Raw genomic sequence first — 10,918 nt, 5'->3', positions numbered from 1 at the left:
ATATAGATTTGAGATATATAAGCAGATGAACTCATGACCACTAGAGAAAACTTATTATAATTACTTTAACTTAAGATCAAATTCTGATCTTTTGGGGTTCTAAATCATTTATTAATCTGAACAATTTTGACATAAACTTCGATTGATTTTTCTATTGATTTCCACTGTGTTTTCAAACGCATAATAATAGCTTGGGAAAATCCAAAGTCTAGCTAAAAAACATTTTCTTCTCATTAAAAACCATATAATAACTTCACATATTTCTATTAATATCGTTACTACAAATGATGTTTTTAGGTGTTATGTTCAATTATTTTCAACTTTAAAGTTTTGAGAAGCTAGATTCATTTATCGATTATATCAGATTTCAACTAATTAGCTCACAAATTTCTATTTGGTCTCTTTCCTAAACTTCTTACAAGCGATGCTAGTACATAATTTGGTCAACTATGCATGATGTTGCATCCAAATGAATTCTACTTTGTTTTTTTTAATCTTAAAACCTATTACAATTGTGATACTTTGAGATAATTTGATACTAGCTACATAACTTTCTTGGAAAGTAAGAGAAATTATCAAAAAAATGTCTTCTCATCCAAGATATAAGTTTATGTACAAATGGTCATGAATGACATCATAAGTACATTTTGGAGGTTCCTAATTGAGGTTAGTTTAATTAGTTTATTTGTTACGTTGATTAATTTTGATATTGTTTTTATGCCCATTTTTGGACATGCTAATCAGTTGGAAATAATATTTTTGGAAAGTGAAGGTACATATTAGAAAATCTTCACATGCATCTATGATCAAAGTCTACAAACATATGTCACAGAAGATCACTATAATAAGTTTGAGAGCTTCACAATTGAGGTTAGCTTTTAGCGAGTTTAATTTTGTGACACTAAAATTGTTGTGTCGTTTCAAGAGGATGAGAGGTGAACCATCACCATTTTAAACATGATTATGACTACCTGATCGTTTCGATTCTAGATTCGAGGTAAACTCACTGACTACTTTTTTTATTATATTATAAAACATTGATATTATCACTAAAAAATATTTTTTCTGTTTTGCAGGTTTTTATAGAGGAAAACTGTTTCACATTGGAAGTGGCATGTCAACTTTTCATTTATTGATCGATGTCACTTCAAGAGCAAGCCACATCTCTAACATCTGCTTGTTGGCTTGTTGGAGATTCGCCAATAGGTTTTATTACCTATATGTTGAACTCTTTTAAGACCAGCTACTTCGATTTCAAAAGTAAAGGTACGTATCAAAAAATATTTTTAAGTCATCTACAATGGTCTACATACATATGTCACAGAATACCACTTCAATAAGTTTGAGATCTTCATGATTGAAGTTAATTTATAGTTAATTTAGTTTAATTTATTTTTAGTTTCAGTGTTTTCATTAATTTTGATATTGTTCATGGTCCAAGATTTCGAGACCTCAAAAGGAGGTGAAAAATCTTTTGAAGAGGCTGTTGTGGAGCTTAGAAGAAATTGTTTCACATTCCCACCAAAGTAATGCAAAATTAGAACTATCTTGACATAAACCGATGCAAGTAAATGAGTTGAGTTGAAGATATCTTAAACGAAAATGGCACTAAAATGTAATCACTCTTTTACTTTAGTTTTTTAATACGACAAAGGGAGACAAGGTTATGGGTTAAAAGCCCAACAAACAGTTAAAAGCCCACAAGAGAAAAAAAAGAAGAAAAGAAAAAATGAAGAAAAAAGACCAAAGAGGGTGTAACTGTCTGAGTTGTGTCTGATGAGATCTCGGCATCTCTCCTCCTCCGCCTGTAAGCGCCGCATAGACATCGACACTCACAAAGAGACTGAAAGAGTAAATATTATTCCAAGGAGAGATTTCCTCGGAGGTAAAATTTATTATTATTATTATTATTATTATCGTAGTTTTAATTTGATGAATATCCATTTTTTGTGATTCATAAAATACGATAAAATTTTGGATGAAGAAAGGAAATCGTTGGAACTTCCTTTTCCTTAATGGAAAGAATCTGAATCGAAATTTCCAGATTCTTGTGTGATCGTGTGTATATAATAATAATAATAATAATAATAATAATAATAATGATAAATTAGATACGAGGAGGTACAATGTTCAAAAGACATGGCTCGAGTGTGGAATTGCTTCCAGACGATGTTGTAGAGCTGATACTGGAAAGACTTCCGGTGAAATCTCTGCTGAGATTCAGGTCTGTGTCCAAGAAGTGGAAATCGGAAATCGATTCCCCAAGTTTCCAGGAAAGACAGTTGATCCGTCGCAGGCAATCACGAGGTCCAGATGCCCTTTTCGTCACCACTTATTACTTTGCTGATGATGGTCTGGACACAGATGCTCGAAGGTTTGTGTTTGGTGTGCCTCTACTCTGTTTTCGACCCGAGGGTCAACGTCGTGGTCAATCCCGCCACTAGATGGGATCAAACTTTTCCTCTTCCCACCATTCAACGCTTCATAAACGACATGTCTGAAAACCACGTGTTTTTCACACCTCCTAAGCTTGGATTCGGTAAAGACAAAACTCATCCTTGTATGGCCTAGACGACGTCACCACTTGTGAAGTTTTCGATTTTAGCGCTAAAGCTTGGAGGCAAGTTCACCCTGCTTCTCCGTATCGGATAAATCCTCACCCTCATCCCGTCTACTTGGATGGTTCACTTTATTGGCTCACCGAGTGTGAAGAAGATACCAAGGTTTTATCTTTTGATCTTCACACCGAATCTTTCCAAGTCATCTCTACAGCTCCCTTTGCCCATGTACCTGACGACCTCTACAGCGTCACCATTTGTATACTCGATAATCGCTTGTGCGTATCCAAGAAAAACTGGCCCACCCAAGAGATATGGTCGTTGTGTTCGATAGATCTCACCAAAACTTTTTCTTGGTTTGGGGAACCCAAGTTTGCGCTCTCACCAGTAGCAATTCTCAACAAGAACAAATTGTTGCTTCAGGGTCGTGACTACTTTGACGCATTGGTGATACATGATCTAGATACCAAATCTTATGATTTTCTCTTCAAACCTTCTACCAGCCCCGTAGGTTCTGTTTATTATTTCGAAAGTTTGTTTTCTGTTTTATCAGACTAAATTTGGTTTGTTAGTGAACCTTTTGTAATACATGATGTCTTTAAGCCCTCAGAAAGCTAAAAGTAGTATAAAACGAAAACAAAAATGTAATACATGATGTCTTTAAGGGTATCTCTAATCCTACTCAATTTTTGACTCCAAACTCAATTTCGGAGCAAAATCTTTTTCGGCTCCACTTCATATTCAACTCCAAAATAGAGTAATGGTCAGGGTTACACTATTTATGGAGTAATCTTACTCATTACTCTATTTTGGAGTTGAACTTTTTCTATTTATGAAATGGTCCTTTTAATCTTTAATGTTTTTATTTCATACTTAAAATAATATAATACTCCGCAAAAGATTATTTAATAGTTTACATAAAATATGCACAAACTCATAAAAGTCAAAACTAAGAATAAATAATATAAAATAAATACAATATAATATAAATAAGTAATTTAATAATTAATTCGGTAAATTATTTTCGAAACTACTAAAATCGGTGAAATATTATTCAAACTGAATAGATGAGTTTTTTTAATCTTGTGGGTCAAAATTTTGATTGATAACATTTGTACTTGTTGAACTTGATATATGCACAAACAATGGGACCCAATACATAATTTAAATTACAAAACAAAATTTTGTTTTTTTTTATGTTCTTTTAATGCATATAAATATTTTGAATTAGAAAAATTGCATATGATAAAAACTCCACGGATTGAAATTGGAAGATAATCTCTAGTTGTATTTTTAATGATAAATATTTAATTTAAATAAAATATATTTTATGGAAATTTTGTAAACATAAAATAGTTGGGTTAATTGTTAAATTTTTATAAGTTGAAGATACTACTAACAATTATTAACTAAATAAAAAATGAATATATTTTTTGGAGTAAAAAATAGAGTAATACATTGGAGTAAAACTCAACTCCATTTTAGAGTAAAATTTGGAACAATACATTAGAGATGTTCTAAGCCCGACCTAACTCAGAACGTGCAAGAACGGATTAAGAGAAACTGTACTTCTTTAGTAAACTAAAACATGTCTAGTAGCTCCCGGTTCCACTGCCACTCATCATCTGACTTTGGCACAAACCCTTCCAAGCATTTGCAGGTTGGAGTACTAAATACTGATGGGACCTGATACACAATCCATAAGACCGTATAGATTACATGAGCTTAGAGGACCTTGAAAATGCTTAAATCCACCCGGTGGTGCCACAGTTACACTACGGTGAATATCCAGTGATCCATCTGATTGTTTGCTATATGTATGACACATCAAAAAATTCTTAATGCACAAAAAGTCAAAACTCTTGTGCCATTCACCACATCTTGGTCAATTGGTGCATGAATGCATCAATCACCAAAAAAAAAAGATCCCAATACTGTTGAAAATCTCAAAGGAACAGTTATTCACAATTTTAAAGAAAAACAGAACCCCAAAATGATGTATGTTACTTGACTGCTACGGAACTTCATTTTCTTATATTTAATTTGCCATTGAGTCTAGGGAATCGGACCCAGTCATGATCGTTTGATCACTTATATATTTCAATGATAAAGTACATGTCAATCAACCATATATTCGTATGAATACAAAAATGTTTGAGTAACTAAAAGGACTGAACAAGATTTTCAATTCTGGGTGAATAAAATATTATCCAATCAAAGGGACTTTCTATGCTTACCTATCTTCAGCCTCTATCAACAATGTCACTATCACCAATGTCACAGACTCACAGAACGTTAGAACCTTGCAGAATCATATATGTGAGTGTTTCATTCGAGAAACTCTCTAAGCGGTGAAGTTCAAAAAAGAAAAAAAAAACTCTTTAAGCTGTGGCCAGAGAATATATCATCTATCTTTTCTTTATAGATGTTTTAGGTCACATACATTTAGTAATGTACAAGCACTTCTTTTAATATAAAAAATTGTCACAGTACAAAATCAAAAAACATGTAATCAAGATTCATCTATCTCTTAAAGGAAAAATCTTTCAAGCTTTTGCTAGTCCGTATAGGAGGAAGTTCCACGGACGCAAGAACAGGTTTCTTTTCCGAGCTTTCGTGCGCAAGAGAATGATGTGAGGAAGGTCCAGCTTCTTGGCGTTGAGACTCAGGATCCCAAAACTGGTGGTCGTCATGATGACTAGAGTATCTAGGAGAAGGAGAGTTCGGGAAACTTTCAACGCTTCGGTGGTTGAAGTTGTGAAGGAGATGGATTGGAGATGAGCCATGAGTTGGTGTGGTTGGACGGCTAGAGTAAGGTGTGGTTGACTCAGAGTGTCTTCCATGTTTTGTCTGCTTCTTTGCTGTGTGATGCCACTTCTTTAACGCTGTGGCTACTCTTTCGTTGAATACCGTTGGCTTCATCTTAGTACCCATCTACAAACATTTCATCAAAACACAATGTCAGAAATAAATTAAAACTAAGATCATATCCAAACTGAAACTTTTGTTGTGTCAAGTACCTGAGTGACAAGGGCATAGAGTGGAAGAGTCACATAGCTGCAAAGTATCTGTACAACAACTCTGCAAAGATTGTAACTATGTCAGTTAAAGGACTTATTATTTTCCCGCATTTTCTAAGAATCAAACAGTCAAGTTAATGGTTAGCTTACCCAACAACAATTCTAATGACCACATCTGCATTGCTTTCATGGAAACAGTTCTTGAGATTGAACTCATACTGCATATACCAAAAAGTTCATTACATAACAATTAGTATGGCTCCATAATATCAATGTTTGTGTGAAGAAAATGTGAAATGGAACACTTACCGTACTCCAGGCAAAGAAGGCAAGTTGAAATGCGTTCTGCAAAGTGAAGGGCTCATGAGTTTATTATCATACTGTTAGGATAAACTGCGTGGTTAAGGATATTGAACCATACCGTGAAGAGAACCAAATGTATTAGGAAAAGGATGAACCGAGGACGGCCAAACCAGAAGAGATCATCACCAGGCTGAACCACTGGGGCTCCTCTCACTACATCACCTTTCTCTTGGATTCTTAGACCCAATTTGGTTATAATGACTTGAAGCTTTGTTCCAACTATTAGAATCACCTGCAGATACCATTCATTATGTTAAACAAAAAAGGACATAGCTGAAGAAATGTTTATTGGTTCAATGGTTTGTGGTACTTACAACTAGTGGAATGAATGGCAACCAGAGGTAAGAACGTAGTCCTGTTTCAAATGAAAACTGATGTTAGTTTTGTGCAAATATTGATGCATAGATATAGGGTTTTTTCCGCGGTAAGCAATGAGTGTTACCATTTGTGTTGGTCAAGAGGAACAGCACAGCTACAAACCAGATAACCGGACTGCAAAAAAGTTAGCAGAGATTCAGACAAATTTGAATTTTTCTCAGATTATCAAAAATGTTATGAAGTAAGAACCAAACCTGATTTCAACAACAGTTTTGAAGTCTTCTTCTAATGATCTCTGAATATACTTGCGGAAATCAAAACTTCTTTCACTCCCTGGAGCAAAATGAGCCTGAAAAAAAAGGGAATTAAGTTAGATCATTTTCTTATAAATGAGTTTGTAATGGTGGTTAGAGGATTGGTTATTGAAGGTTGTATTATAAACAGTGTTGCGCATTAAATCAATATGTATAAAACATTCTTTGAGCTCTCTCTGTCTTTCGTGCTTTTTCTCTTAATCTTTATTAACTGTTATACTAAACAGTAGTTAAAATAAAATAAAAAGATCACAGTTTCCTACCGTGATGAAACCATGCCTCAAAGCTAAGTAGTCAACTTTGGTGACAGATCCAAGGAACTGTCTGAAAAAACACACTGTCCATAGCGTAATGCTAGTCTTGCTCCAGAAATTGAGATGTCTTCTTCCAAAAGATGTGTCCCTCGCAAACCTGAACCTCTCAGGATCTACATAACATGAATGCATTCACCATAAGTTTTCATACTATTTTCGGACTTTAAATCTGATTTAATAAACGCATAAGGCATACCGTTGGCGTACTGATACTCTATAGTCTTGGTCTCATTCTCCCACTGCTTCCACCTCCTCATCTGCAATACTCAAGAGAACAATAAATCAAAATCTTTTTGCATACACTACTTTTTGATTCTCTAGTCACTGCAAGCATGCACAAGAAAAGTAGTTACCTTGGTCTTTCCAAGAGCATAAGTAACAATGCAGTAGATAACATGAACCACGGCGAGCACGAAGATGAATATATGCAGCTGGTGGATTCCATAGGCAGATACAAAAGCCACTTTCCCCTGAGACAATCCATCAATCACAATCATATACTAGAGAGGATGAACAACAAGAGGAGAATGGAAGATTCTTTTTTAGTTACCTTCTCAGCGCATTTGTCATAACCTTTGGTGGCTAAACTTCGTCTAGGGATAAAAGACTCAGCTAACCCAAGGAGAAGTCTGCGACTGGGTTTTTCATCGTCGTCTCCTTCTTTTTTGCCGGAGTCTTTCTTGCCGTATTTTTCAGCTTCTTGTGCGGCGCTGCAAGGGTGCATTGATGATGCAACGCTTTGGGAGATGCAGATGTTTGAGATTGGTGTTTGTCCAATTGTTAGGAGTAGTGATATGAATCCCAACAGCATAAGCTCTGAATAACCAAAAAAAATATAGTGTTAAAAATAAGAAGCTTGTTAGTGGATGAAGTTAGGTAGCAAAAGATGTTTTGTTTTTTTGGGTTTACTGCTGTCAAATTTATTTATTTTACCTGCTTTGACCTTTTCAAGAGCTTCATAAAGAGCCTTCTTGTGCTTCTGTTTGAACCACTGCCATTAAAAAAAAACAAAGAGCAGATTTAGTCATGAGAGAAGAGGAATGAAACAGAGTAAGTAAGAAAAACAGAGTAGGAAGCAGAGCAAGATCACGAAACAGAGTATAAGGAGATACACACAGCATAAGATGAGCAAAGAAAGAAGATCTAAACAAGAAAAGTTAAAATTTTGAAAAAAGAAAAAGAAAAGAAAAAGAGATCTAAAGAACAGAAGAAACAGAGAAAGAGCACTAAAACAGAGGAATCTTGAGAAACCTATGGTTGACTTACACTTCCAATTTTGTGAATGGAGTGTTCAAGGACAATGGAAATGAACAGCAAGACGAAGCAAACCACAGCGACTGCCCACGTAGAGGTCTCCTCTAAAGTCCTCTCCTTTACTTGATCCGCCATTAGAATTTAAAAAGGAGAAAGCCCAAATGACTCTTTCCTTCCCAAAAATCTGGTCTTTTTTTAATGTAATAGAAACAGAGAGAGAGAGAGACAAGACACAGAGAGAGAGTTTCGTGTTCTTCTTTTGTTAACAGTTTTAAATCAATACGACTAAGCAATTATGAACAGCACAGTTGTCTGGTCATAATATATAGAGGGGAGCTATGAGAAGGCGAAAGAAAGAGAGAGGAAGGAAGAGAGGAGAATGAAGATAAGAATAAGACTTCCCGCAATGAGAAACTGTAAACTATAGGCTGAATGAGTCTGACGTCTTTTTTAGAAGCCTTCAACGTTGACTTTCTAAATTGTTCGCTCATGTCGTAACGTGAGGACTTCTCAATTATTATTATTACCGTGTTCTTTTGTGCCTTTTTCATTATGATTCCTTTGGCCTTGTTGTAGCCTTGTGGGTGGGTCATTCAATCATGTTTTTTTTTTTTTTTTTCATTTCACTTCAGATCTTTTCTAGTCTTGTTTGGCAACTAGATCAATCATACTCGTGTTTCAGCTTGGTTTGGTTTTAAAATTTCAAATTAAATTATTGTTAGTTGTATAATACTATAGTTATCCATTTGACCAAAAATATACTATAGTTAATTATCTCAAATGGCACTTGACATAAATTAATTAAGGATGACAATACCATAATTACCATAATGGGATCTCGCTGGAAACCTGTATGCTTTTTACTTTATTTTTATTTTTTTACCATGTTGTCTTAATATATTATCTAAAGTAATAAAATATTTCAAAGAATGAGATACTTTCCCTATCAAAAACACTGATACCCTTCGTTCCGATTCCTCTGCTGCTCCTCTCTTAGCTTTCTCCCGATCAAGAAGATCCTCCTTCTCCGGTCCGGCACCGGCGTGCCGGTGCCGGAGGTTTAATCCTTTAACCCTTCCTCTCCTTTTCCTTTTGCCTTTCTCCCCATCGGTTTTAACCCTGTCGAGATGCTCGTGACTCTGAGCCTGGCTGAGTCTCACCGGAAACTGTAGAGGTTGAAGGTGGCTTCATATGGTGGTGTTGGAGGAACGGCGAGACAGTGGAACGACAGATGCGGTTTGTGGTGTAGGTCTGTGGTGTTTTTTTTTTTTTTTTTTTTTGGGATCCCAATATGAGTCTGCTTGGGTTTATGAATGATAGGTTTGGTTCTGTTCATCATTGTATGGACTTGTTTGGGTTGTCTCTCTAGCTCCGAATCTGTTTTCTGGTGCGCGGTGCAGGACTAAGCCGGCTCTGATGTGGGTTGTTACTTCTTCCATCGGATTTGGAGAGACGTGTCTTAGGCAGGTCAATGGTGGTTATGGATGCTCGATCTTGTTTTCTATTTCCTTTGGCAGTTGGTATTGAAGGTCTGGTCTTGAATTGAGTTCAGAGTTCTTTGAATTTCTGGTGAAAGAGTGGTCTGTGGCTGTGTTTGAAGAGTCCTTGATGAGGGCTTTTAGCTATGGAGTGTGTTCATATTGGGGCTTGTCCTCGATACGGTGGCCTCTTTTGACCCTTGAGTTTGATTGTTTAGTGTGGTCATTGCGAAGCTTCGGTGCTGTGTGGATGTGATGTTCTTTGATATTTAACCGACGGGTTTATCCGGATTTTATGGGAAGGGACTTTGGAGCTTATACTCTTTCGCGTGGGGTCATTGAGCTGACGATTGTCAACCTAGTTTCTTCATTGACTGCTCGGGTGGAGATCCGTTTTCTTGTGGCTTCTTTAGGATGAAGCTTGCTCTTAAGTGACGGTTGCTGGCGGGTCCTCAGGTGTTGGTCCTCAAGCCTTGCTCTCATCCCAAATAAATTTGACATCCAACGCTTTTTCATTTATTCTAGCATCCGGCTCCAGCTAGCTTCTCTTCTTGACGATTATGTGTGAACACTAGAAGTTTTTAAGACTCTTTCTCATTTTTTTTAAGTTTATGTAATCGATTTCAGCTTCTTTATTGGTTCTGGGGGCTTTGTTTAGTCCCGCCGGCTTATGGCTCTGGAAGGAATGTATTCTTCGCCGGTTCTGGTTTGTAAGAACTGTTGTTTATGTGTTTAATATAATCTACAGATGAAAAAAAAAAAAGAGATACTTTCCCTATGAAAATATCAAAAGAGAAAGACTGTAAGGAGGGAGTAAACGGACTGTTGCGTAATTTAACTTGCGACTGCTTCGTTTGATCCAATGAAACTAATTTTGACGAATTTGTATTAAAACTATTATTTTTGTCGCACCAACAAAATATTCGGGAGATAATACATGTACTGATGAACCGATGCCGCATGCGACAATGATTAAATAATAGTTATATAATTGTTCTTGTTAAGTGGAAAATGTTCTGAATTTCGCAGACTTTCCGTTAGCCATTAGCCATCGCAATATTCTTTATCTGCCCCCTCAAAAGGTAACGAATGGCGAATGGCGACAGTTGAAAATGCGGAATTCAATTACGCTCTTAGAAAAACGCATTTCGTCACCATTCACATGATAACTAACTCGCGGTGCGTATTCTTGTAAAATACCGCACTTGTCCACAACAGAAAATAAAACTATTTTGTTTGGTCTAAATTCTACAATAACGCACATGATAAGAATCCGCTTGAATTGATACAAAGTAACAA

General features: G+C 36.0%; 1 protein-coding gene, 1 long non-coding RNA gene and 1 pseudogene across 2 annotated transcripts; 2 read left to right on the top strand and 1 right to left on the bottom strand.

Moving 5' to 3' along the window:
• The first annotated feature begins 868 nt into the window (after nucleotides 1-868).
• On the top strand, nucleotides 869-3,258 carry LOC106414023 (annotated as a pseudogene).
• Nucleotides 3,259-4,947: 1,689 nt separating this feature from the next.
• Nucleotides 4,948-8,530, bottom strand: LOC106415978 (MLO-like protein 2). Its single transcript, XM_013856794.3, has 14 exons — nucleotides 8,154-8,530; nucleotides 7,821-7,878; nucleotides 7,438-7,703; nucleotides 7,241-7,357; nucleotides 7,084-7,144; nucleotides 6,837-7,000; nucleotides 6,514-6,608; nucleotides 6,384-6,433; nucleotides 6,256-6,296; nucleotides 6,000-6,173; nucleotides 5,888-5,923; nucleotides 5,729-5,796; nucleotides 5,579-5,639; nucleotides 4,948-5,492 (listed from the first exon to the last, which is right to left on the bottom strand). Exons 1-14 carry the CDS (start codon nucleotides 8,274-8,276, stop codon nucleotides 5,082-5,084), a joined length of 1,725 nt encoding a protein of 574 aa, XP_013712248.1. The 5' UTR covers nucleotides 8,277-8,530; the 3' UTR covers nucleotides 4,948-5,081.
• Nucleotides 8,531-8,731: 201 nt separating this feature from the next.
• LOC106411861 lies at nucleotides 8,732-10,276 on the top strand. The gene is made up of 2 exons (XR_007327275.1): nucleotides 8,732-9,390; nucleotides 9,462-10,276. It is a non-coding gene; the product is annotated as an uncharacterized LOC106411861 (long non-coding RNA).
• The last annotated feature ends 642 nt before the right edge of the window (nucleotides 10,277-10,918 follow it).

The sequence above is a fragment of the Brassica napus genome, chromosome C8, assembly GCF_020379485.1.
Source record: "Brassica napus cultivar Da-Ae chromosome C8, Da-Ae, whole genome shotgun sequence".
Lineage (NCBI taxonomy): Eukaryota > Viridiplantae > Streptophyta > Magnoliopsida > Brassicales > Brassicaceae > Brassica > Brassica napus.
This window is presented reverse-complemented; position numbering and strand designations above follow the sequence as displayed.